We start from the raw sequence: 24,348 nt of genomic DNA, 5'->3' as shown, positions 1-24,348 counted from the left end.
TGCACGTGAGAAGCAAAAAAAGACTACGGGTGTCCTCCTTGCTGTGCTTGCTTCCTGCACGTGGGCAGCCACACCAATGGAGTGTTGGACAACGAAACGAAGAAACAAAACGAATGACCAGTGGTGGGGTGGGATGCAGGAAACAACGAGAGAACAGCAGAAGAGACTCGAGCAAGATCTGGCAACGGGGCAACAATTGAAGGAGATGAAAGGACAGGAAAGGACAGGAAAGGACAGGAAAGGACAGGAAAGGACAGGAAAGGACAGGAAAGGAAAGGAGATAACGCGCTATCACGTGGAGCCGGCTCTCCTAGACATTACGTTCCCAGGCCCAGGGGGGTTCGTTTCATGAGTCCTTTCCCATTTCTACGTAGCTGCAACTGCCCCATCGGCTGCTGGCCCACTCGTTCGCGCTTGGTTTTGCACGGGGTCAGACCACGAACCCTCAGCATTCATTTTCATTGTGCAGCACTAGTTGGCACGGGAATAGCATCCAATGCCGCCACCTTTTTTTTTTTTTTTTTTTTTTTTTTTTACTTTGATTGGTAGATGCCATGTCGCAGCGAACACCACACCAGGTTTCCTGTGTGCTGAATTCGTTTCATCTCCTGGCAGCCTAGTATTCGACATATCGTCATAGTGTATACTAGACACTGGACCACAAGAGGCCTGAAGAAGAGCCACATCCGGCGTGAAACACCCACGCTAGGTCGCTAGGTTGCTAGGTCGCTCGGCCATGTCCGTTTGATCTGTTGACTTTTGTCTGATGAAGGTCTGTCTAGAGACTACATCGCACACCCGCTGCGGGCCATCTTTTTCCACATGGGGAGCGAATTTAAAATTCGCCAGTGACAAAATCAATAACCTGGCCCTTCTCAAGAACGGTATCCGGCGAAGTGACGTAGGTCTTGACAAACTCAATATGCGCCGGATCCTCCTTGACGTAGTAGTCTCTGTCGGCAACGGAATCGAACTCGACGATGAAGGCATGGGTAATCCCATGCTTTGGTATTTAGGTCAGCGTTTCTTGTCTGCTATTATGGGCGCGCGGGGGCGGGGGAGAGGGGCGAGCGGCAGCTGCCAACGCACGCACCTGGAGACCCTCAATTGAAATGTCCTTGCCACCAACCGAGGACTTGATATACTGCTTCTGCGTGGTTGGGTGGACGCACTTGTTCTTCAGACCAAGCATATCGGAGACGCACTGAATTTTAAGTAACGTTAGTACCGTGTCAGCGGCAAGTGTCCTGCCATTTAGATGGAGAGCGATGCAAGGGTGTGCCGGCACAGCGGGGTGGGTGCTAACCTTGTTGATGTCGTCTGGGGTGGCGGTCGCCTTGAATTGGAAGTAGACGATGTGCTTGACACTCATGATGAACGTTTTTCGGTCTTGTCGGAGTGCGATGCGGGCGAGATTCGAACAGCAATTTTTACCGTGGCAAGAGGGCAGCTTGGCTGAAAGTCAGGATGTCGGAGGGGGAACACGGCAGGTGGAGGCGAGGCGGCTGTGTGAGGGGCACGCACGAAACGAGTTCATGTTTGTAGTCAGCCACAGCCGCCCAGACCGGGACATGCATTGATGAGTGCTCTCCTGCTGAAGTCCATCGTTGCTGCCTGACTGCGGATCGCCTCTTTTTCAGCATGCAACTGCCGCTCGCCGCGCAGACAGAGAGGCCTGGCCTGCATTCGAGTTGCCCTGGCTCGGGGTGCGCAGCACTTACATCACCAGAGAAGTGGTACGTAGTGTCACCTGTAAGAACTGAGTTAATAAGTTGATTTATTTTGTTTGTCCTTGGGACAAGCCGGCCTGCCCCCCCCCCGGGCTTGGGGACTGTGAACGCCTCGAGGGCCGGGGCTTGATTGGGCACATCAACGCCAACCCCGGCCGGACTGCCGCTGGTGTGGCCGAACCTCCGGAGACGGTGATGCGGCAGTTTGACGGGGTTTGAGAGCCTGAGAGGCTCCGAGCGCGTCGTCAATTGACCTTGTACATCTGGCGGGCAAGAGTCCTTGCCACGGCCCAGACACACAAGGTCGGTAATCGCCAGTGTCGCATCAATAGTCTAGTAGTAACATCATCTCCAAGGAGTAGTCGCGCGGCCGAACTGAGGAGCATGTAAGCGACGACAGGGAGTCAAGGGGAACGGCCCGACTCGACAACTTCACTAGCACGGTTCGCGGTGCCGAGTTGCCGCCACAGCAAGGCCACGGAGTCGTACTAAATAGGCGAGTATTAACGCATATATAACTTCGTACGTGTATGGCCGCTGGCGACTTGAATGCTTCTCCCGGACGCGTGCCTGCTTGTTCTCGGAAGTGTGTCTTGCATCGGCGGCTCACTTGCATCAGCATAGCGATCATGAAGCCATCAGGCTACTCTGCCTTTGTGGCGTTGAGCATCCAGGCCGCACGAGCGACAGACTGTGTACGTACATACCGCGCTTCATGGTGATCACCAAGAGATCAACTGACATCTGCAAGTGTCGCGAACTCGGTCAGTTCATCCCGCACGCGGTCAACTTCCCGGCCTCCTCGCAGTACAACGCCACCGGAGCCTCATACTGGTCCCTCCAAGAGTCCGACCTCAAGCCAGCATGCATCGTCCGTCCAGCCACAGCCCAGGACGTGTCTACAGCAATCGAAATCATAAAATCCGTGCCCCACTGCAAGTTCGCCATCAAAGGCCAAGGCCATAGCCCTGCCCAAGGCTTTGCCAACATCGATGGCGGTGTCACTCTGGACTTGACGAGCCTCGCCTCCATCGAAACAACCAGCGACCACTCGGTCGCCAAGGTTGGCGCGGGGGCCTCCTGGCTCAGCGTGTATCGCCATCTTGATCCGCTCGGCGTAGGAGTCGCCGGCGGGCGCAACGGCAACGTCGGCGTCGGCGGCCTGCTCCTCGGAGGCGGCATCTCGCACTTCACCACGCGCGTCGGCTGGGCTTGCGATAACGTGGTAAACTTCGAGGTATGGCGTCGTTTGATTTGTTTCTTTCGGGCAAGACATGAGAGACTAACCCAACGAACGGACAGCTCGTTGTCGCAGACGGCAGTATCGTCAACGCTAACCGCACGTCCCATCCCAGCCTCTTCCGCGCCCTCAAGGGCGGCGCCAATAATTTCGGCATCGTAACACGCTTTGATCTTGCTACGTTTCCGCAGGGGAATATCTCTTCTACCAGCCTTGTTCACGACATCTCTCAGCGCGAAGCGGTGTTTTCGGCCTTCGCAGAGATTGCCGATTCGGGCTCCTTCGACCCTTACGTCTCGCTCGTGATGGGTCTGCTCTACAATTCGACCTCCGGCCGCTGGCTGATGTCGACGTCGGCGGTTTATACCAAGCCAGTGCTCAACCCTCCGGTGTTCTCCAATCTATTGTCAATTCCCAGCCTCTCCAACAGCAGCGCCATGACATCCCTGTCAACGCTGGCTGACGAGGCTCCAACGCCTCCGCTGTAAGTCGAAGCGATGGCGTGCAACAAAGTATTGTCTCTTACGGTTTTAGGAATTGGCTGTTTGCCACTGCCACCTTTAAGGCGTCCACCTCTCTCCTCGCCGACATATTTGAGGTGCTCAATGGCACTCTGTACTCGTTCCACCCTCAAGGAGGTGTCGTCTGGGACGTCGCTCTGGAACCCCTCGCCGGCGCCATGTTGTCACGCTCGGAAAACAAGGGCGACAACGTTCTTGGTGTTAGGGCGGGCGACAACGGCTTCAGTAAGCATTTCATCGTGAATGATCCTGAGCCTCACGTTTCCCGCTGATCATGACTGTCCGCAGTCCTTCTCTTGTCCGCCCTATGGCCCGACTCCTCATCCAGGCAGACTATCCAGAGCAAGGCAATGGAAGCGATATCTCGCGTCGAGACATTCGCAAAGTCGAAAAACCAGCTTCTGAAATTCCAGTATATCAATTATGCAGCCCCTCATCAGACTCCGCTGCAGTCATACGGCCCGGACAACCTGGAGTTCCTGCGCAAGGTTCGTGCGGCATATGACCCGGAGGGGGTCTTCCAAAATCTGGCTCGAGGTGGCTTCAAATTACGCTGAGGCCATTAAAAGAGCCGCTCATAACAGGCACATCGAAGAGTCCACAAAAAGAGAGACAAGTACTCGAGGCCTCATAATATATGTATTGGTAGTGCTAGTTAAAGATGTGTCCACTTTTACTTCCTGCTCAGAGCACATGACGAGAGCGCTGCTCCATGTAACATGTGTACCTTCATTCTGAGGATTTCACTCCATAGATGAGCCCCAAAAGCCATGGCTAACATAAGGGTCGTCAAGGAGTCCTCATTCATGAAACACTTAGCCGCTGGGGTTGCCGTTGAATGCGAGGTAGTTGACAGTGCCGCTAGGGATGCCGCTGATGACGTTCTTCGTAGCGAGATTCTGCAGGCGACTGCAAATGGCCGCGGGGCTGGTGATACCTTCAAGAGCAGCGATGTAGGCACCGAGACCAGTAACGTGAGGAGTGGCCATGGAAGTACCGGAGATGGTGTTCTAGTCATTCAAGTCAGTAAAAACGAAATTCTTAGAAAGCGGAATGACTGCCAAACACTTACGGTGCGGCCACCGATCCAGGTGGACAGGATGTTGCTGCCGGGAGCGAAGAGGTCGACGACGCGGCCGTAGTTGGAGAAGGAGGATCGCTGGTCAGACGAAGTGGTGGCACCGATGGTACAGGCAGTAACCTCGGAGGCAGGGGAGTAGTTTTGGGCGTCAGCATTGTCGTTGCCAGCGGCGACGGCAAGGAAGACGCCGCTTCTAACCAAGGAAGCGGCAGCCTGGTTGACGGATGCGGCGTAGCCACCGCCCAGGGACATGTTGGCGACAGCACCCTTGGAGCAGCCGCGCGTCTTGTAATCATTGGCCACGTAGTCCATACCGGCAATGATGGACGAGTAAGAGCCAGAGCCCGAGTTGTCGAGGACCTTGACACCGAAGATCTTCGTCTTCTTGGCAACACCGTACGACTTGGAGCCAATGGTGCCGGCGCAGTGAGTGCCGTGGCCGTTGCCGTCAGTGCCCTGGCCGTTGATGAAGCTCTTGAGCTGCTGGGCGCGGCCCTCGAACTCGGGGTGCGAGGCCTCGACGCCAGTGTCGATGACATAGGCGCAGGTGCCGCCACCGGCGCTGTCGTCGTACGCGTACGTGGGGCTGCCCTTGCTGCGGTGCGAGATGCGTCCGAGACCCCAGGTAGCGCCATTCTGCTCCACGTATTTGTTGATGGTAACGATGGCGTCCTGCTCAATGTAATCGACCTGTCCGTCCTGTCAGCACTCGCCTGTCTCTCGCTACAGTAGGAAAGGAGGGTGGGGGCCTGATGGGACTCACATTAGGGTCGTTGCGAAGGGTGCGAAGGTCCTTGGCGTTCAAGTGGCCAGCGAAGCCGCGGAAAGCGTGGCTGTAGACATGGTCCGCCTTCTGGGACAGAGCGCTGACGGCCTCATCCACAGAGGCAGTGGTCATGCCATCCTTGAACTTGACAATGTACTTGCCGTTGATGAGCTGGTTGTTACCACGGGGAGTGAGGAGAGGGGCAGGCTCGTCGCGCTTGACGGCCGGAGCAGCCAGGACGGCGGGGAGAATAGTGAGGAGAAGAGACAGCTTCATTGTGAAGGCAGGGTTCAGCGACAAGTTGTTACAACGAGGCGAGGAGTTGAGAAGGCGTCTTTGAGACCAGCAACCAAGGGCGGGAAGGAGGTGTCTGAGTGGTGATGATGAACAAAAAGATGAAATTATGGCGGGTTCGACTGTCCTTATTTATATATCGAGTCCATGGTCAAGGTCGTTGAAATCGGGCACGAGGCTTATGCTGTTGCTGCGCGCCAACTGAGACTTGAGGGCGAACAAGACCATCGTCACCTTCCAAAAGTGGCAGCTCTGTAATCAGATGATGTCGGGGAGGCGAGAGGAAGAAGCAAAGCTTGAGGCATATTGGGGATGGAGTCAAGTGGTACTGTATGGCGCGCGCGCGTGTGAACGGGGAGAGCGAATGATACCGACGGGCAAGACGGCACTTGCGCGCGGAAGAAGGTTCCTACTTTGCAACTTCTGTATGGATTCTAGCTCGCCTCCCCAAGACGTCGCCGCGAAGCTGGGGGCGAGACGGAGGAAACATGCTCATTCGTCCCGGGGCCGTGTTGACATTCCTATTTCTCAGGGGCCCCAGAGCGAGAGCTGGAGCATATGGAGGATGGGCGTCAGCAAGCAAGGCGCTTGGCAAAGGCACGTATGTACCTAGAGGAGGGCGTAGGCAGAACAAATGGGCACAGAGGGTACATGGTGCCCGAGGAAGTGTGGCAGGCAGACGATGAGAGTGGAGGAGGGGGGCGTCTTCAAGCGCCAGGGGAGGCAAGGAGTGGCCCAACGTCTACACACGTTTCGGGGTGTGTGATGGCGGTTGACTCGCGAGCCTTGCACAGCGCGATTAGGCGGTGGCGTGTTGCAACGCTTGTGAGTCTGGCGCGGCGGATTTGTCGGCTTCAACATCCTTGGCGGTTCTTGTGTGTCTTTGTTTTCTCCATGCTGTGCCCGTCCGTAGCTCCCGTGTGACAGCGGGGGTAGGCCGAGCAAGTGAAGAAGGCTTTCTCGAAGTCTACGCAGCATCCATCAGACACTCTAGTTTGGAGGAAGGCGCGCTCAGTCGTCACAATGTGACACGGTCGTAGCACTACCACTGCTACCCGGAGATGGTAGTATTCCCACCGCTTAGTCGGGGGTAGTAGACTGGCAAACGAATAACGTCCCGAGCTTAGAGCCCGCCGGGTTGAAGAGACTTCGACGGACTTTGACGCCACGGTGTGTGTGTGTGCCTCGAGGGCCTCCGCGGTGCCTCATCTCGACCGTAACTGCGCCGGGCTCGCCGAGCAACAACCATCCAACTCATCCTAGCTATACTACCAGTACCGCCTGACTCTGTTGCCTCGTCGTGCGAGCGCAGGGCGAACAGCTCGAGGAGACAGGCCCGGCCCCAGAGGGAACCATGGTTGTGGCCGCTCCAATGTACAGTACTGGTAACGTTGTCTACCCGCGGCACGGCCGGCCAGGCCATGGGCTCAGCAGCATAGTCTTTAAGACAAGGGTGGTGGTAGCCTTTGCCGGTTCTTTTCCTCCGTCCAGATCTGGCATGATCGCCGGGGCGCCAGCTTTGGCCACTGCCGCTCGACGAGGCTTCCAGCTTTGGCTGCCAAGCAAGAGTCAACTGCCTCAGAGCGTTAAAGCGCCCACGTCGGCGGCGGCGGCGGCGGCGGCGGCGGCGGCGAAACAGGTTGGCGGGCGTGATGCTGGATGGACTTGGGCATCTGATGATGATGTTGTTGATGTAAGCGAGGTCGGTCGGGTTCAAGAAGCTGCTGTTGCGGCGCGGCCGACGTTGACATGCCCCGGCAGCATGATTCGGCCGAAGGCACTGCTGCGTGGATATTGGCCCTCTGCCACGGCGAGCCAGCGCCAGACAATGTAACCGTCCACCACGATGCCGAGCACCCGCCTTCCTAATCTTGCAGTCCCGTGCGGGGGGAACGAGATGGAGGAGGAGTGGGGGGTGGAGACCTGTCGTCTCGAGGGTGGTGGCGAGCTGGGATGCCCTCATGTCCGTACTATCGTCCCAGCGACCGGAGAAGCGGAGTGCAATTGCGCTGCCTAGCTTGCCTATTAATAAAATATATTGGGTGCGGATCTGGCCACCGGATTTAGAACCCCGGAGACATGTACGTCCTTGATTATGCATACTTGGCGGCGCTACGTTGGCTAAATATATTCATCATCGGGAGGTCCTCGGGAGTCGCCGTCAAATTGCTCCTTGGAGACGCCAACCCAGCCGTGGAGAAGACTCGGCCGGGAGCGCACAGGCAGACACAAGAGTTTGCCTCAAAGCTTATTTGCATGACGGCGCCGTGAGGGGTAGACGGGGTAGGAACTTGGGAAAAATCTGGATGGCGTCAACGAAGAGGCGTTTCAAGAGACGCACACACCTTGCGGGAGATAAGGGGGGAATCGGATGGAGAGATAGTCCTGGGGCCTGGGATGGGATGGGATGGGATGGGATGGGATGGGATGGGATGAGATGGGGATGCATGCCAGGCGAACGGCCAGCCAGACGGACGGGCTTCCTTCGACCGGGAGGGCGGAATGCCCATGCCCCTGCCGCGACCCATTGAATGCGCGCAGACAAAGCCGGGCGACGACGTCGAAAGAGGAAAGAGATTAAAAGAGAAGCTGGACTGGAGGGGAAGCCGCCGCCGGCTCCAACCATGAAGATATGCATGTTCCCCCCAGCCAACCAAGCGGCTGCCCTCATGTTCTGGGGCTTCGCCTAATGGTTGTGTCGGCCGGCGCGAGGGAGTGTGTGTTTCCCCAACCTACCAAGACTGCAGTTGTCATGCGGATAGCAATCGTCAAGGGGTACAATACATCAAGTCGGTGCAGGTTGGATGTGTGTAGCTGGACGCTAGTGACGGAAGACTGCCGCCGTCCGTCGATGACGATGATGCGGTCATCAAACGGCGATGCCACCCCCGTCTTTCCAGCTACGAGAACCATCTGCACACCTTAACGGCCGCGTTGGAAACCTCCTGCCCCATTGGCACACTTTGCGAACGATGGTCTGTAGCGTTTTGTCTTGAGTCCCTTGGCCATGGCAACCTCCCGGGCCCGCGTGAGGCTGTCCTGCCCCCTATTTCGCGGCCCAGGCTATTCGTATACCTAGGCAATATGCAAGTCAAAGACAATTCGTACGTATGCAGGCTCGCAGCCAGCCTTGCATTTCAAAATAGAGAAAACGCGGAGTGCAGGAAGCATTGCGTCGACGCCCACTCCCACATGTCTTATCATCCCGTTCGGGCAACTGGATGCAATTGATGATCCACCGGCGCAAAGACCGCGGTCTAGGTATGCCATGTGAGTTGTCGGACGCGAGTCTGGTCTCTCTCTCGAGGAAGCTGACGATCCAGAACGCGGCAAAAGGTCAACCCCTCCGAGGGTCTCATGATCTCACCACCGGGCATGATGACGGCGGGCGAGACGAGGAGAAGAAAAAAAAAGTGTTCTCGAAGCAGCAGCCAGCTATGATGGCTGTTTTACCCCCTGAGACATCCATGTGATTCCAAAGACTATCCGCTCAGCTCGCCCCCCGCCACACAGGCGGACGGGGACATCTGACCGAAGTCTTGGACAGGACTCGCTGTCTGCTCCCTATGGGGAAAGTGGCACGGAGCGATGGAGCATGGCGCTTCCTGACGGTCACTCGAGGTCTCAAGGAGTTTTGTCGCGGAGAACAACAGCTGAAGGCTTTGCGTCTTGGGTGTGATAATCAATTGCGTGGCAATGGAGTTGTTTGTCATCGTAGAACGCAGGCTCCAACTCCCGCACTGGCGCAAGAGCCGCAAGGGCTGTCCTGTCCGTGTGGCCTTTGCGGGTTGGGGTGGGGGGAGGCACGTAGCAGCAGCCTGAATAGACTTCTGAATTTGATGAGTCGCTCTCGGCCGGCGGTTGCTGTGCCCACTACGCGATGCGGCGTCCAAGATCGTCTAATTCGAAGATAGATTGTCCAGGGGACACGGACGTAGGGACGCGGCGCAAAACAGAGCCACCCACGACCTCACGAGGCTCCTACCATTCCGAGGTTAGGGCGCGGTCAAGTGCCTTGGCCGCCACCGCCAGTTGAAGCGGCAGATGGCCGCCGTGGGATAGGCTGTAAGGTTGATGCTAACTCTAGTAGTCCCGTAACTTGCAGGGTTGGGAGCGCGCGAATCGAACATTCCCGTCAAGCTGTTCAGCGCTTACTGCGGTCGCCGTTGCTTGCTGCAGTGCCGTCGTTCGTCCAGTTGTCAAAAGACCGGTATCAACGCAATGGTGGTTGCACTCTCGACTGCCAGGGTCGCAACCGCAGTCGTGGCCGTAATTTTGTCGATCATGAAACTCCGGAACATGGCGAGAATTGATGATGATGACGATCCTCACAGACGATCACCACGTTGCGCTCAGGGTCTTGGGACTGACTGACTGTCCATCGTCCATTGACCCTCCCCTCCCGAACCATTGCCCGCTGGGCTGGAACGAGGAAGCGTGCGACTGCCTGCCTGCAGGGATCCTTCTTCATTCACTCTTTCATCAGCCGCCCCCCCCCCCTCCTTTCCAGCCACCCCGTTTAGCGGCTCTTGCCGCCCACGGCTCAGGTCCCCACTTTCCACCTCCACCGTTTCCCCCCAACGTCATCCGGCCGAACGCTCCCCAAGTCTAAACTCTACCCGGCAGGACTGCAACACGTTGTCACTCATCATCACATTGGCCCCCCGGGAGGAGCCATGGTCGCAGCGGCAGTATTGTCCAAGACTCCCCAACGAGATAGGCGCGCCAGCACGACCGAGACGCCCCACTCCGCAAAGAAGCGTCTCAATGGGCTGTGGGAAGACGGCCAGTGGTGGTGTAAGTCGACCGTCCCTAAAACGCCAAACTGTCCATGGTTCAGCGCAGCGCCAATGGCCCAGAGGCCAAGCTGCCAGCTTACAAGGCGGGAAACGATGGCTGACGAGCAGCAGGCAACTGTGAGCCCCGCAAGCCGGCCACCCTGCGCGAGGTGAAGAAGGACACCCCCAACAAGGGCAAGCTGTTCTGGACGTGCTCAACCTACCCATTCTGCAAGTTCTTCCTCTGGAGGGACGAGGCCTCTCTCCGAGAGGACGGGCTCCCATCGGGTACTCACGGCGGCGGCGCCGGCGCCGGCGTGTCGTTGGCCGCTGTGGAGGAGACCGAAGCGCAGCAGCCTCTGCCAAAGCCAAGAACGCCGAGCTTCACCCAGCGGCCCCTGACTTCGTTTGGAGTCCAGCTCACGTCCACCCAGCGGCACCCGGGACTTGACGAGCCCGTAGCAGGTGCAGATACAGAGCAGACCGGTCGCAGCAGCGGTCGCAGCAGCGGTGAAGACAAGGCTCCTCGTACTAGCAGCTCTCATACACTGGGCATGGAGACACCATGTCCCACCCCTTCTAAGCGGAAGAGAAGCGCGTTCGAGCCGCGAAACGGCGGCGGTGACAACGCAGAGCTCTTCAGCGACCTGGACTCGGACGACGAGCGTCAGCTAGCGGATCTGGCTGATCGGAGCGCCGAAAAGGTTCGACAAAGGGCAGACAACACCTTTACCACCACCCCAAGCGTGAATCGGGCCATCGACGCGGAACAGGGTCTGCGCACACCATCCGTCGCTCGCACCCTCTTCACAGGGCCTAGCACCAAGCGCCAAAAGACCGTCTCGTTCGAGCAGCAGGAGCAGCTGGCGACCCCGACCGCCGTATCTGGCATCCCCACGCCGGCAAAAACCCCCTCGACATCATCATCAAGGACCACCGGCCTGCAGCAGTCAGCAACAACACCGTCCAGCAGCCCAGCCGACCCCGCTCACGATCCTACGGACGAGATCATGGCGATCCTTCGCGGCAGCAACGTACTTGACCCGGCAGTCCTCCACTCTGTGCAAGACCTGCTCGTTGCGTCGGCCCGTCGCACAAGGGGCCTCCTGATGGGCCGGGATTCGGCTCGCGCCTCGCTTAAGCACAAGGACGAACGTATCGCCCAGCTCCAGGAGCGCATCGTTGCATTGGAGAACAGAGAGCGTTTCCACACTAGGCAGCTAACCAATATCAAGGCCCAGCTCACACCGATGCCCGATGACAGTTCGTAAGCAGATGATTCGCGGCGTTTGGGAGTAGGAGTAAATTGGACTGTACAGCGGGTTTTCCTTTGGCGTCCGTCTCTCGCCCAATGATGGGGTGCTCATGTCCGCAAAGCAAGGATGGCACTAAGCCTAGAACTAGCAGTTGAAGCCAGCCATGCTGTGAGACAACGCTCCGCCGGGCATTTCGATCTGGAGGAGAGCTTTTAGTATCGGTGGTTGGGAAAAGCGATGGCGCCTCTTGCTTGTAATCTTGTTTTCAGATTGCTACAGAAACTCAGCTCCTCCCATGCTCAATTACACGTGTACACATCCGCGCCATACACGGCCAGGGATGCTTTCGACATCCATCATGGCGACTCAATCAAATGACTCCTCCGGCCCTCTACCAATCCCGGATATCGCCTGTCTTACAACAAAGGAGACGCGCCGTCATGTCCCGTCTTTTTTTGCACATCAGTCTGAGGCATCCGGGGTCAAACAGGATCCCCCCAAGCCCTCAGCTGCCCCGTTTAGTATACACGCTTGAAGGGCGGCACCGGCTTGCACTCGTTCTCGTCCAAAGTGGTGGCAATGACCTTGCGATAAGACAGGTCCACCTTCTCGTGCGGCTTCTTCTGGAAGCTGAGCGTGTGCTTCATCCAGTTCTCGTCATCGCGATCGGGGAAGTCCTCGCGGGCGTGCGCACCACGGGACTCCTTGCGAGCGGCGGCGGCAGTGGCGGTTTGAACGCTGCAAAGATCCATGTGTCAGATTATTTTCATTTCATCTCAGCAATCGCAAGAGCAGACTTACGCGCAAGTCAACAGGTTGCGGAGCTCGAGCGTCTCGACCAAGTCCGAGTTCCAGATCATGCTGCGATCCTTGATGCCGACATCGTGGAACTGCGCATCAATGTCGACCATCTTGCGAACACCCTCATCCAAACTCTCCTGAGTACGGAAAACGCTGACGTCTGTCTGCATGGCCTTCTGCATGGCCAGGCGGATCTCAGCCGTGCTCTTGGGGCCGTCCGAGGTGCGAACCTTGTCCAGGACCTCGATGTGGTCAGCACCAGCATCGGCGGCCAGCGGCTTGAGCTTGGTACCAGGGGTGAAGTTGTCGCGGATGGTGTGGGAGACGGCGCGGCCGAAGACGACCAGGTCCAGCAGAGAGTTGGCACCCAGACGGTTAGCGCCGTGGACGGAAACGCAGGCGGCTTCACCGCAGGCGAACAAGCCAGGCACAACCTTGTCATTGCCCTGCCCATCGACCGTGATAACCTCGCCAGTGTAACGAGTGGGAATGCCACCCATGTTATAGTGGACAGTAGGAAGGACAGGAATGGGCTGCTTTCGGACGTCGACACCGGCGAAAATGCCCGCAGTCTCCGAGATACCGGGGAGTCGCTCAGCGAGAATCTCAGCAGGCAAATGGCTCAACTGCAGGAAGATGTGGTCCTTCTCAGCACCAACGCCGCGTCCATCACGGATCTCCATGGTCATGGAACGGGAAACAACGTCTCGGGAGGCAAGATCCTTGGCGGTCGGGGCGTAGCGCTCCATGAAGCGCTCGCCCTCCGAGTTCAGCAGGTAGCCACCCTCACCACGAGCGCCCTCCGTGATCAGGCAGCCGGCTCCGTAGATACCTGTAGGGTGGAACTGGACGAACTCGAGGTCCTGGTTAGGGAGACCAGCACGGGCAACCATGGCCATACCGTCACCAGTGCAGGTGTGGGCGGATGTGCAGCTGAAGTAGGCACGGCCATAGCCACCAGTCGCCAGAACGGTATGGTTGGCGAGGAATCGGTGGAGGGTGCCGTCCTCCTGGTTGTAGGCGAGGACACCTCGGCACTCACCATCTTGCATGATGAGGTCCAGGGCGAAGTACTCGATGAAGTAGTTGGTGTTGTGCCGCAGGGACTGGCCGTAGAGCGTGTGGAGAAGAGCATGGCCAGTTCGGTCGGCGGCAGCGCAGCATCGATAGGCCTGACCACCCTTGCCGTACTTTTGGGATTGACCGCCGAAGGCTCGCTGGTAACTGCAACCAGTTAGTCGTCGGGAATATCAATTGACTTGATTATCTGTGGCAAGCTCACATCTTGCCTTCCTCGGTTCGCGAAAAGGGGCAGCCGTAGTGTTCGAGCTCGATAATAGACGCAGGAGCCTCGCGGGTCATGTAGTGAATTGCATCCTGGTCGCCAAGCCAATCGGAGCCCTTGACGGTGTCATACATGTGCCATCTCCAGTCATCCTCGTGCATGTTGCCAAGGGCAGCGTTGATACCACCCTGCGCGGCGACTGTATGGCTTCGGGTAGGGAACAGCTTGGAGATACAGGCAGTGTTGAAGCCAGCCTCGGCAAGACCGAACGCGGCTCGCAGGCCGGAACCACCGGCACCGACGACGATTGCATCGTACTCGTGGTCCTGCAGTCGGTCAGCTTGGGCTTGGAGGGAGTCTGAACCGTATTGGAATTGTGTTCAAGGCGTACAATTACTGGGTACTTGTTGCTCAGGAAAGGGGAGGCCTCCTTGGCCCTCAGCGGGCCATTCGAGATAACTCGTGCTGCAATTATGCCGAGGTCAGCGGGCGGGCGGGCGGGCGGGCGCTCAACGACGCAAGAGCACTAACCGACAGGTCGCGTAGTCGAAAAGGCCCTGACCTGGTTTCTCGCCAGCCGCGAAAACTGCAAGGGCGCGGGTCAGTCAATGTTGTCGCGGGACAAGAGGTTTATTCGACGTCCGCGAGGAGGACGTGGACCGGAGGGAGGGCGGGCGACGCACAGCAGAGCCAGAGGCCAGTTTCCTCAGAGCCATGGAAGAAGCCATCGTCAACAGGAGTCCGGAAGACCAGCAGGCTGCATCCGCAACGGTGCTGCGCTTGACGAATGGATTGGTGTCTGGGTTGGAACGTCGTTCGATGATGCGGACGATTGTTCTCGCGGCAACGTTTGTCTGCGCTGGGTCTCCGTCGGGACGATTGCTGCTCGGCTCCTCGGTTCATCCAGCCAATCAGCGCGCAGCCAATATAAGCCCTCGCCCATGCAATAGCCTACTAGGTTCGCCTCGCAGCATTACAGCGCGCCTGCGCAGCTCCCGGGGCTCTTCAATGCTGCTGGCGCAGGTTTGACAGGCATCTCAGGAAACCAAGCGCGGCTCTATTATACATGACCGTGGCGTGCACATTTACGTTCAGCCGTGCAGCGTTGACTGCCTCTATTCCAGCTAGGCACAAAAGACATTTTCGCGCAACCAACTGCATCACGCTCAGCTCGCGTTTCCGTCCTCGTCACATGGAAAGGCGCTCCAGCGCCCAGCCGGTCGCCCCACAACACCACCCGAAGCTGGCGCCCCAATTCCGCGGCCGCGTCGCCACAAAACGAGCATGTCATAGACACGACATGCAGACCTGGTCATTGTGCTTTGTAATGCGGCGCCTATGCATTCGCTTCAATGCAGGAGTTCCAACATCATATGGCTCGGTTACATCTATCCTCAAACCACCCCTCTACCCAACCGTCGTCGCCGACGACGACGACGATGCTGTTCTGTCTAGACCGTCTCTCAGCGTAGTATTCTCTGTGCCGAATTACCGCCGTGGCCATTGAACCGCCTCTAGTCTGCCAGCACGTCCCGTAGCATCACCAAGAAATTGTCGGTTAGTTTGTGCACCTCGGACACGGGAGGCTTCGCAGGCTCGCCCGCCGACCGCCGAAGACGGTCCTGCTGCTTCGCTCGCCTCCTGCGCTCCGCCTCAATAGGGTCGAGCTCGTCATCCTCCTCGGCTTCGTCCTCTGATTCGGAGCCATCGTCGTACGCCATGTCCTGGAGGTCTTGCCCGTCCAAGCCGAAGTCGGTGGAGTCGAAGTTCATCGCGAGGCCGCCCAGAGAGCCCCCGGGCTGTCCTTCGGCCGCCATCTTTTGGCGCGTCTTGTCGTTGTGCCATTTCTTGCGCGCCTCTTGCCACGCGATCAAGGCATTGATCTCCTCGATCGCCTTCTCCTTATCTACGATACCCGCACTGGCACCGCCTTCGAAAAGTGCGTTGACGTTCAACTTGCCGTTGTTTGGACCCTTCCGAAGAAATTCCAAGATCCCCTCTATCCAGCCCATGAGCTGCGTGAAAAGCCCATTGTCGTGGGTGTGCACCTCGTGCACAAACTTGTAGAAGTTGTGCTCGTGCCTCTGGCACAGGTCTATGAACGCCTGAACCGTCTGGTTGGGGTCTGCTGAAGCATCCTGCTCTCTGCACTTGTCGACCACCTGTGAACATTGCCAGTTAGCAAGTGCCTTGATCAGTCAGACAAGGTATCGCTTTCGACCCACCTGTATCATGTCATCGATAAAGACGGCAAAGTCTGTCACACTGCTATAGACATTGGCAGACTTGTACACCCGCACAAGGGGCTCATAGAAGATCGTGAAGAGGTCGCGGAACAGCTGCAAGGTCACAGGCTCTTCAATCAGGTTGAGCATCATGGCCTTGTCGCGCTGTCTGGTGCACAGCTTCAGAAGCTGTTTCAAGTAGGAGAACAGCTGAGCACCCTGCTTTAGCTCCTCATCGATATTCTCGACAGCGTTGTTAAACGCAACATAGGCATTGAACAGGCGCTGAATCTGCTCGCCCGTCAGCTCTGGCTCAAGCAGATCTGACCGCAGAATGGCCACGATAATGTCGATGTCTTCGCTCTCGGCTTCTTCACGGATGGCCATCTTGACTTCTTCTTCGGCGTTGGTATACTTTTGGATCTTTTCCGTGAAAACAGGGTCGCCAATTTTGGTGGTCAACGTGTCAATTGACCTCTGGAAGCTCTTTATGCCGTCGTTCAGCGTCAAAGAGAAAATTCGCTGCATCAGCGACCTGGCACCAAAGGGCTGAGCGAGGAATATGTCCAGGATGCCCGACATAACAGCCGCCGGATTCGCAATGCGAATGACATTCTTGATGACCGAATACGGGATGAGTGAGTGGATGCGCCTTGCCTGGGCGAACATCTCTGGCGAGTTGTCCTCTGCGAGGAAGAGATGGTAGATAACTGCAGCAATCTCAATGCGAAGCCATTCCGCGAATTTTCGATACTGAATACTGAGATCGTCGATTGTCGGCTTTTCTTTGATCTCTTTGAAAAGCATAGTCAAGCCGTGGCTCTCCACAATATCGCGTCGAAATCTAGGATGAAGTCAGTGAAATCAAGTCACCAACAGGTATCGCCGGTCAACTTACTGTTCCATATACTCGTCTAGCTCCGCTGCTCGCTTCCTGGCAATCTCATAAAACTTCTTTTGCTCCTCAATGCGCTTTTCATCGATCGCCCTCCGCCGCACTATATCGTCGACATCTTCATCAGTCGGGGTGATGGGATTGCCACTGAGGAACTCCATCATAGCCTTGGTGTTAGCTACTTGCGGGTTGTGAAGCAAAGACCGAATCCATGCCCGCAGCGAGATTCGTTGATTCTCGCGCCAAAGTACGATAGTCTGCGCAAATGTGAGAACAAACACTTGTCAGTGGGTATCACAAAGTCGCTCACCTCCTCGTTGGCCACGGGGGTCCCAGGTCCTGTACCCGGGCTGCGGCGGCTCTCTGCCGAGGGGCGTGGGGAAGCCCTCGATCCGATGGACCTGGCTGAGGTAATGGACCCTGGCTTGCGCGAGGAGATTCCTAAGCCTGTGTGAGAATAATCTTTTTTCCTGCCCAGAGGTCCGCGAGCACATCTTACCTCCTGAAGGGGAGAGCAGGGACGAGCTGCCCTCAGTGGAGTCCTGGACGGCCCCCGTGAAGCGGGTGGAGAGCGATGATATCGAAGAGGCATCGGAATCGTCGCCATTGCTGAAAGCCGAAAATACCCCAGACGCCGTCGAGCTCGACTTGTTCTTCTTAGGTAGCTGCGGCAGGACCCTCCCCGGGAGTTCCGTCTTCAGGTTCCTAGAAAGCTTGGCGAAATCTCCGTATCTGCGTCCAACAAAATGCTCCAGCTCTCCTTTTCTTTTTATTCGGAGCAGGAACTCGGCATGCTTGTGGTAACGTATGTTCCGCTTGACCTGGGTGACGCGGGCACCCGCCACGTTGACATCCCATCCGTTGATGTAGTTACCCTCCGGTATGGTATGCAGGACGCCGGTATCGATTGCATTGCTGTCCACAATCTCGATTTCGCTGAAACGAATGCGCTCCTCGAATCCGGACGATGTGGGAATGCCTGACACCATCATAAGCTCGACGAGCTTCTGCGCCTTGATGGCGAGCTTGCGGCGCTTGGTTTCTTCGAGGCGATCCTCGGACGACGATATTTGCTTCCCCGCAAAGGATTCGAGGAACTGCATGTATGTGCGTAAATAGGTGGACGACAACGACAGTTAGTGGGTGGGACGATCGTACCACTTGCAGCTTGTCCTGCCAGAACTCCTTCTCCCTCGCCTTGTCAAGGAAGGGAAAGTCGCGAACATGGTGAACGAATATGTATCGAAGTATGGGAAGCTCCGATTCCTGTGGAGAGACTTCGCCACGCTCAGATCGAAACGGTGCGCCAAAACGTTGGAGCGCCGTAGGGGAGTTGAGTTCGTTGATCTCCCACTTGACTTGCTGGGACATCAGCTCGCGTTTTAGGTCTGGTCAACAGGACATCGTGTCAGCAGGCTGCCCCCTTCTTTTGGCGCATTCTTCAATCGCTCGAGGCAACGGACAATGTTCTTGCTTGCCAGTCAAGGCATTTCCTGGTGGCGGCGGCGCGGAGGGGTTGCTGTTGGTGCGGAGGGGCAGCGACGTGGTCGTGTCAGCCGCGACGGGCACGCCGTTCTCGCCTTTGCCGGTAGATGCCATGGCGAAGCGATACGACAGAAAGGCACGAGCGGCTTTGACACGCCTCGTACGCACTGCGATGCAGGTTTTGAGTATGGGGAGGAAGCAAGCTGCCGTCCGCGAGGTGCGAGGTGCGGCGGGTATGGGTCTGTCCGGGCGATGACGGACGTGAGCCAGGCGCAGCGCTTATAGAGTTATTTCGGCGGGGCGGTAAGGTAGGTAGTGGCTGTAGCTCGACCTGGCAGGATACTCAGCGCCACGGGGACCCCCAAGGCTGCACCCGGGAGTGAATGGAAGCACGTACCTCAAGCGACGAAGCGACCGCAGGGACAGGCTGGCGTTGAGAGGGTGAACGCGATGGGCTCGACCGGAGGACCACCGGGGAGGCAAGCTGTTGTATAAGGTCGGGTTGCGACGCATTGCTTTGACGGCGGCGACGATGCAAGACGAAGCGCAGCACGTATGCCTCGTCACGTTCACAGCCTCAGCCCCTCCACGAGGCCCTGTCGTCCGTCCGTGCATGCACGGTCGCGCGCGCGCCCCGGGGCTGGAGCCGGCGGCTGATGAGTGTGTGACGAAATCCATGAATGCCATGGGCCCAGCCTGGGGCCTCGCAATCTGACGTCTGGCGCATCAATGGCGCGCCTTCAGGGGTCCCCATCCGCTGGACGGGGCCCAACATGGGCGGGAGGCGGAGCGCCATGAGCGTGACGTGGGCTTCCGTCTGGTCCTGGCGGGCGGGAGCATGTTCCATTCCTCGTCAGCCAGCCAAGCCAGCCTCGGAGAATCAGCCCCCAGCTTGTTCCCCTGCCAGGCCCCAGTCGAGATCCGGCCTGCACCTCGCCCAGGAACCCGCCCGGCGGTGCCCCTTGGATATTCCATCGGGAGTCTGCAGCAGCCACGGGGTCGGTGTTACACCGTCGAGTGTAACCAGGCACCGCAGAACGACCCGCCCGCATGCTGCTCTTTGCCGTAGAAGGCGTTCAATCAGTTCAAAGTCCTGACTTTTGTTATCCGCTGGCAAGTCGCATGACGTCCCATCTTGGCACCCCTTTCATGCCCACAGCATGGGGCACTGTTTCCAAGAAACGTTGAGCATCTAGTACCAAGGGCCACTGATCGCTTGGCGCTGGGCAGTGCAGTGCGCCTTGGTGGGATGCGGCCGGGCCCCTCCTTTTTCGTGCGTCTCGCAGTTCGGCAGCCCATCGTCGGCCATGGCCCGAACTCTTCGCCAAACACTCCCATGACTCCCCGGCCCAGAACCGCTCTCCAGCACGCAAACGAACGACTCTTGGCTGCCCGTGCCAAGGTCGTCGCCAAGCTTTGCACCTGGCACTTCGAACACAACACGCAAGCGTGCAGGCTACTGGACTGGGCCAGGCACATTTACCCACCTGCCGCGTCTGTGAGAGCTATCTAGCTAGTTACCAAGAACGCGTGTGTGTTAGCCAACTTGCTGGCCGTGGCCGGTCGCCGCGCCTGGTGCCTATGCACAAAAGCGAACGCCGAAACGTATCCGGGGCTTTGACGAGAGGCCCTTTCAAGATCCGTGCGACATATTTCGTTCTTGTGTCCCCTTGACGTGATGGTCCGCCGTCTCGTTTGTTCTCCAAAGAATTGGATGCTTGCCAGACCCGACCGTCTTTGTTGAACATGGCCCCCTGAGCTCTCACGACGGTACCCACGTCGTGCTTCGTGTTTCGTACTTCTCGCACTATCTTTCAAAGTTGAGCGCAAGGCAAAAAGAAAGCGCCCTCCCCTCCCAAACATACATACTTCTCCATACTGTGGTGTGCACGTTTCTTGCCGCTAATGGCACTTGTAAGGCGGGCCAGGGCTTGACCCAAAAAGAAACTGTGTAGCTCGTGTCGGCGTCGCCGCACTAACACCTTGTAGTCAGTTTGAAGATGGACTAGCGCGAATGTACAAAGTTCCTCCATTTCCACGACATGCATTGGACCGCGCATGCCCACCTCAAGACGATGGAGTGCGCATAATCCCACTGCCCTCCGGGGTTAGACGATGAGTCTTACACCGCGAAGACCCAGGAATATGCCCTTAATCGGCAATTTTCTCGCATACTGCCGGAGTCTGTACCAACCACGAAGGGAGGCGGCTGCACACGTAAGTCAGAGTATGTCTGGCATGCACATATCCAAAACGCCTCAGCTCGCCCGCATGGGTACGACAGACAGCAGGCCAAGCGCTCCGCAACTTGTCCTATTTCGAGCCCCAAGCAACCCAACGTGCGGGCAGAAAGTAATCGAGCAACACCATCAAGCTTTCGCAAGCGTAGCAAGCTCAAGGCAACGAACAATACACATGGTTCAAGAAAGAATTGGGGTATCATTGGAACTGAATGTACGGGCATATGCCATACGCATCTGGTTCGCAAACAAGCCGCAAGACAACAGGCGAATCCCATTCACAGCTCATCGAACGCTCGTAGCCGCTCACCATCATGCAAGGGCGTCTTCCAAAACAGCGCTCTCCCGCCCGAACCTCCACTCTCACTCGATTGCCGAGTGTAGTTGGACTCGCTCAGCCACTCAGGGGCCGCTGTATCCCTGAGCTCACCTTGATCGGCGCTGTTGAGCCGAACGGAGGAATAGTGGACGCCAAGCGCGAGGGCGATGATGAGGATGCCCACGATGGAAGTCACGGACCAGATGATCTTGAGCCTCTTGCGTGTCCTCTCCTGCCAGGCCTTGTCGGCACGCTCCCAGCTCTCTATGCGCTCCCTGACGGCGTCCACTCGACTAGTGAGGGTCTGCACCCTGGCGCGTCCGTCACTTATCCGATTCTGCAGTCCCACTATCCTCGTCTGCTGCTCGTCGAATTGCCCGACAGCGACAAGCTGCCCAACAATGTCGTCCGCGAGCTCGCGCGAGTCCTTGTCGAACCCATCGCAGATCTCGCGCGACGACTCCGCCAAGTCCTTCAGGGCAGTGACCGTAGTCTGTAACGTGCTCATCTTCTCTAGCACTGCGTAGTACGTGTCGTCGAGTCGCTTCGTCATGTTTGTTGAGAATCCATTGAGCTCTGCGAGGGACCTCCTCAGGTTTCTAGGCGGTGCCTCTGCTTAGCTGTGATGGATGCGATACGGAATGTTTGCGGGGAAATGAGACTCACTCGGCCCGAAGCGCGGCTTTCTGCTTCTCCAGCCGCAGTCTCGCCGCCCTGCTCTCCTTGGTTTCGACCCGAGTATCGTCATCCCCAGAAACTAAGAAGCTAGCCCTCCTACTCTGGTCCGGGCTCAAGGTCGGGACCATGGCCTCTGGGCGGGCCATATCTGCGGAGTGTCGTGTCAGATGCGGCGGGTTGACACCCGATACAATGAATTCATCGCGGTCGTGGCGAAAGTGGCGGTGGTGATGCTGGTGTTGGTGGTGGTGAATACCGTGGCGAGCGTGGTCATGGGGACGACGACGAAGGCCGCCCGGCGATGTGGACTCAGTTACGGACCTCTTGACCCGGTGCCGCCCCTCACGAGGAGGAGAGGTAAACGCGGGCAAGTCAAGCGGCCCATTAAAGTTCGCCATCGGCGTGCTTGGGAGATGCGTCTCCCGCGTGACGCAAGCAGCGCCGTCTGAAGCGAGGTCCAAGTGGTGCGAGAGCCGCCGTGGGGCGGAAATGCCGACACCGAATCCCAGCCACAGCACGGGGTGGAGCTGTGCGTCGGATGAGCAATGATTGGTGGTGGAATTTGGATCGCCTCTGGTTCACATGCTGCCTTCTGAATGCCCAGCAAATGTCACATGGCCTGAGAGTGAGCAATTTAGACCCAAGAGTAATCAAATGCCTGTCGTACCAGAAAGCTCAATGGTTTGCTTATTCTCTGACGCTAAATTTCGACCTGCAACAACTATCACTGAGGCTATGCAGCCCCAGACACGGCAATATCATTAGCCCCATGCTCCGTAACGCCCTCATGCCAACAGCAAAAGAAACCAAGTTTCGTATCGCGGAGGTTTCGTCGCCCGCGCGCCAAGTCGCGTCTACTTTACGGCTGGCGACACGAAGCCACATTGAATCAAGTGCCATCGTCGATGACCTAGATTCACAGGTCCGAAGCGCAGCTCGCGTAGAGCTTTTTCCAATGCCACGAAACGAGGGCCTCTGCGTCCCTGCCCCGTCTCCTCGTGGCAGTGTCGCTTTTCATTTCCGCAACCCTAGACGTGTGCGTTGTTGCGCAATATCGGCCCCTGCTGCCCCGTTCCCTCATGAATTGAGAAGCTTATTGCGCTTCTCTTTGCGCTTCAACCGCTCGACTCGCTTTCGGTGCATCTTCTCGGCCATCTTCTCGTATCTCTCCTTCTCTTCCTTCTTAGCTCGCTTCTCTCGAATAGCTTGAATGCGTTGCTGCAGGGCAAAATCGGGTCAGTGAGGCCTCGGCCACTTCTTCTCGTGGGTCCATACTTGACGCAGCTCTTCCTTCTCGTCCTTCAACTCCTTCTCTTTCGCTTTCATTTGTGCCATCTCTGCGCGCTGTTTTTGCCGTTTCTCGTACGTTGTCAGACCTGCAGTCGGCCGAAACGCCTTCTTGGGAGGATGCCATTGCTTTCCTGCGCACGATAAGATAGTCAGAGCCAACGTCAGACTGAGTCACCTATCGAGGACTCGTACCATTCTTGCGCATTCCAAGCGACTTGGCCGGTGGCTTAGCCGGCTTTCCAACCGACACAAGTGTCGGAGCTTGCTCGTCGTCGGCCATCTTGCTGTTGTGAATCCGTGACGACTTTTGTCAAGCTTACTCTTGTCCTCGCATTGGCGGACAACGCGCGGACTCCCAAAAATCTTTCTGCCATGGTCTGGGGCGGCGGGGCAGGGGCGGTGAGCGAGGCACAGTCTGCTCTGCAGTGGCTGACAGCCCCACTAGCTGGAGCAAGATCGGGTCTAGGCAGCGAAGGGCTGCAAGATGTGGTCCTTAGAGGACCGCCGAAGCTGGAGCGTGAGGCCCGAATTCTGGTGGCAAATGTTGTGGCGCAACACCTTGTTCGTCCCTGTTGGCGCTTTTTGGGTGCCACCCTAGTCAAACAGACAAGACCATGTTCAATCGCAACCTCACAATGGCCCATAGCTCAAGATTTTGCTCGTCTCCCTGCCTAGATACTAATAAGGCGATTGAAGTGGGGAAATCGGCATCGCGCACAACGCCATCATCTAAGATCCGTGGCAGAGAAACTTTTAAACTTTCACATCATGGCGGCACCAGGCCAAAGAATTGGCAAAATTCTCACGCAGAGCCGTCGCATCAAATGCACCCGGTCCAGTTTGCGGCGTCAGAAACACCGTCAGTAGGAAAGATGACATGTCTTGACGCAGTTCGCGATGAGATGGATTCAGATCGCCACCTGTGTCAATATCCGCGACACGTCTTGGGGCCCAGCCTCATCTCGCTAAGCGTACATATGCTTGTCCAGGATTGTTTTCTGAGTGTACGAAGTACCTTTTAATCATCTGGGCCGGTTTATGTGTATTAACTTGAGACGCCATTGATTACGGCGTGGCTTGGAAGAGGCGTTGTCGTTGGGTTATCGAATGAATAGAGCCTTGAGTTTGTAACCAAGACGCATAGCGCAAGGCGAAGGCTACGAATCCGATGCTTGTTTCGCGCAGGGGACCAATGCTCTGACCAGCCGGACAGCTCATTAGGTGCTTGCTGGTTAGGCATGAGCGTCCGCAAAGCCGCCCATGGCCGTCGTGTCCCTGTTTCAAGCTTTTGGTCGCACCCCCTTTGGTTGGTGAAGCTTGGAAGCAGCGACCGGGAATATCAGTCTGTGCACCAAAGATGTGATCTGTGGTAGGGCTCGTGAGACATAATGGTGTCCCTTTTCACGGTCCAGGCGTCGTCATCGCCGCCCTGCCGGGCACCAGCACGATGTTGAAACAATCAAG

The 24,348-nt window shown here is 57.3% G+C and overlaps 9 protein-coding genes across 10 annotated transcripts; 3 read left to right on the top strand and 6 right to left on the bottom strand.

Moving 5' to 3' along the window:
* Positions 1-509: 509 nt before the first annotated feature.
* Positions 510-1,483, bottom strand: JDV02_001153 (uncharacterized protein). Its single transcript, XM_047982055.1, has 3 exons — positions 1,307-1,483; positions 1,094-1,204; positions 510-1,003 (listed from the first exon to the last, which is right to left on the bottom strand). The coding sequence occupies exons 1-3, from the start codon at positions 1,370-1,372 to the stop codon at positions 836-838; spliced, it is 345 nt and encodes a 114-aa protein (XP_047838016.1). The 5' UTR covers positions 1,373-1,483; the 3' UTR covers positions 510-835.
* A 334-nt stretch (positions 1,484-1,817) lies between these two features.
* On the top strand, positions 1,818-4,174 carry JDV02_001152 (uncharacterized protein). The gene is made up of 6 exons (XM_047982054.1): positions 1,818-2,033; positions 2,087-2,425; positions 2,482-2,967; positions 3,033-3,454; positions 3,505-3,716; positions 3,780-4,174. The coding sequence occupies exons 2-6, from the start codon at positions 2,261-2,263 to the stop codon at positions 4,046-4,048; spliced, it is 1,554 nt and encodes a 517-aa protein (XP_047838015.1). The 5' UTR covers positions 1,818-2,033; positions 2,087-2,260; the 3' UTR covers positions 4,049-4,174.
* Positions 4,175-4,306: 132 nt separating this feature from the next.
* Positions 4,307-5,614, bottom strand: PR1_1 (Cuticle-degrading protease; the record flags this gene model as incomplete). The annotated part of the gene is made up of 3 exons (XM_047982053.1): positions 4,307-4,501; positions 4,564-5,262; positions 5,336-5,614. The coding sequence occupies 3 exons, from the start codon at positions 5,612-5,614 to the stop codon at positions 4,307-4,309; spliced, it is 1,173 nt and encodes a 390-aa protein (XP_047838014.1).
* Positions 5,615-6,986: 1,372 nt separating this feature from the next.
* Positions 6,987-7,466, top strand: JDV02_001150 (uncharacterized protein; the record flags this gene model as incomplete). The annotated part of the gene is made up of 1 exon (XM_047982052.1): positions 6,987-7,466. One exon carries the CDS (start codon positions 6,987-6,989, stop codon positions 7,464-7,466), a length of 480 nt encoding a protein of 159 aa, XP_047838013.1.
* A 2,741-nt stretch (positions 7,467-10,207) lies between these two features.
* JDV02_001149 (uncharacterized protein) lies at positions 10,208-11,989 on the top strand. The gene is made up of 2 exons (XM_047982051.1): positions 10,208-10,429; positions 10,543-11,989. The coding sequence occupies exons 1-2, from the start codon at positions 10,309-10,311 to the stop codon at positions 11,679-11,681; spliced, it is 1,260 nt and encodes a 419-aa protein (XP_047838012.1). The 5' UTR covers positions 10,208-10,308; the 3' UTR covers positions 11,682-11,989.
* A 195-nt stretch (positions 11,990-12,184) lies between these two features.
* On the bottom strand, positions 12,185-14,480 carry SDH1 (Succinate dehydrogenase (quinone); the record flags this gene model as incomplete). Its single annotated transcript, XM_047982050.1, has 6 exons — positions 12,185-12,404; positions 12,468-13,691; positions 13,750-14,078; positions 14,144-14,217; positions 14,284-14,338; positions 14,436-14,480. 6 exons carry the CDS (start codon positions 14,478-14,480, stop codon positions 12,185-12,187), a joined length of 1,947 nt encoding a protein of 648 aa, XP_047838011.1.
* A 786-nt stretch (positions 14,481-15,266) lies between these two features.
* JDV02_001147 (uncharacterized protein) lies at positions 15,267-18,471 on the bottom strand (the record flags this gene model as incomplete). The annotated part of the gene is made up of 7 exons (XM_047982049.1): positions 15,267-15,914; positions 15,978-16,821; positions 16,876-17,129; positions 17,183-17,313; positions 17,372-17,969; positions 18,031-18,260; positions 18,336-18,471. The coding sequence occupies 7 exons, from the start codon at positions 18,469-18,471 to the stop codon at positions 15,267-15,269; spliced, it is 2,841 nt and encodes a 946-aa protein (XP_047838010.1).
* Positions 18,472-20,494: 2,023 nt separating this feature from the next.
* Positions 20,495-22,050, bottom strand: JDV02_001146 (uncharacterized protein). Of its 2 annotated transcripts, XM_047982047.1 has the most exons (3): positions 21,583-22,050; positions 20,629-21,515; positions 20,495-20,590 (listed from the first exon to the last, which is right to left on the bottom strand). In XM_047982047.1, exons 1-2 carry the CDS (start codon positions 21,990-21,992, stop codon positions 20,876-20,878), a joined length of 1,050 nt encoding a protein of 349 aa, XP_047838008.1. In that variant the 5' UTR covers positions 21,993-22,050; the 3' UTR covers positions 20,495-20,590; positions 20,629-20,875. The 2 variants fall into 2 exon arrangements, with proteins under 2 accessions (XP_047838008.1, XP_047838009.1); XM_047982048.1 differs by lacking the exon at positions 20,495-20,590 and having other exon boundaries at positions 20,725-22,050.
* Positions 22,051-22,267: 217 nt separating this feature from the next.
* On the bottom strand, positions 22,268-23,194 carry CGR1_2 (rRNA-processing protein cgr1). The gene is made up of 3 exons (XM_047982046.1): positions 23,077-23,194; positions 22,870-23,015; positions 22,268-22,812 (listed from the first exon to the last, which is right to left on the bottom strand). Exons 1-3 carry the CDS (start codon positions 23,162-23,164, stop codon positions 22,672-22,674), a joined length of 375 nt encoding a protein of 124 aa, XP_047838007.1. The 5' UTR covers positions 23,165-23,194; the 3' UTR covers positions 22,268-22,671.
* Between the last annotated feature and the right edge of the window lie 1,154 nt (positions 23,195-24,348).

Source organism: Purpureocillium takamizusanense, chromosome 1 (assembly GCF_022605165.1).
Source record: "Purpureocillium takamizusanense chromosome 1, complete sequence".
Classification (NCBI taxonomy): domain Eukaryota; kingdom Fungi; phylum Ascomycota; class Sordariomycetes; order Hypocreales; family Ophiocordycipitaceae; genus Purpureocillium; species Purpureocillium takamizusanense.
This window is presented reverse-complemented; position numbering and strand designations above follow the sequence as displayed.

Bases quoted from the DNA above. Each gene is read 5' to 3' on its own strand.
- JDV02_001153 (XM_047982055.1), bottom strand. From the start codon at position 1,372: ATGAGTGTCAAGCACATCGTCTACTTCCAATTCAAGGCGACCGCCACC. The intron at 1,205-1,306 runs GTTAGCACCCAC...CTTAAAATTCAG, and splicing joins CCCCAGACGACATCAACAAG to TGCGTCTCCGATATGCTTGG. The intron at 1,004-1,093 runs GTGCGTGCGTTG...TAAATACCAAAG, and splicing joins TTTCAATTGAGGGTCTCCAG to CATGGGATTACCCATGCCTT.
- JDV02_001149 (XM_047982051.1), top strand. From the start codon at position 10,309: ATGGTCGCAGCGGCAGTATTGTCCAAGACTCCCCAACGAGATAGGCGC. The intron at 10,430-10,542 runs GTAAGTCGACCG...GACGAGCAGCAG, and splicing joins GGAAGACGGCCAGTGGTGGT to GCAACTGTGAGCCCCGCAAG.
- CGR1_2 (XM_047982046.1), bottom strand. From the start codon at position 23,164: ATGGCCGACGACGAGCAAGCTCCGACACTTGTGTCGGTTGGAAAGCCG. The intron at 23,016-23,076 runs GTACGAGTCCTC...TATCGTGCGCAG, and splicing joins GCTTGGAATGCGCAAGAATG to GAAAGCAATGGCATCCTCCC. The intron at 22,813-22,869 runs GTATGGACCCAC...TTTGCCCTGCAG, and splicing joins AGAAGGAAGAGCTGCGTCAA to CAACGCATTCAAGCTATTCG.
- JDV02_001152 (XM_047982054.1), top strand. From the start codon at position 2,261: ATGGCCGCTGGCGACTTGAATGCTTCTCCCGGACGCGTGCCTGCTTGT. The intron at 2,426-2,481 runs GTACGTACATAC...GACATCTGCAAG, and splicing joins CCGCACGAGCGACAGACTGT to TGTCGCGAACTCGGTCAGTT. The intron at 2,968-3,032 runs GTATGGCGTCGT...ACGAACGGACAG, and splicing joins ATAACGTGGTAAACTTCGAG to CTCGTTGTCGCAGACGGCAG.
- JDV02_001146 (XM_047982047.1), bottom strand. From the start codon at position 21,992: ATGGCGAACTTTAATGGGCCGCTTGACTTGCCCGCGTTTACCTCTCCT. The intron at 21,516-21,582 runs GTGAGTCTCATT...GGCACCGCCTAG, and splicing joins AAAGCCGCGCTTCGGGCCGA to AAACCTGAGGAGGTCCCTCG.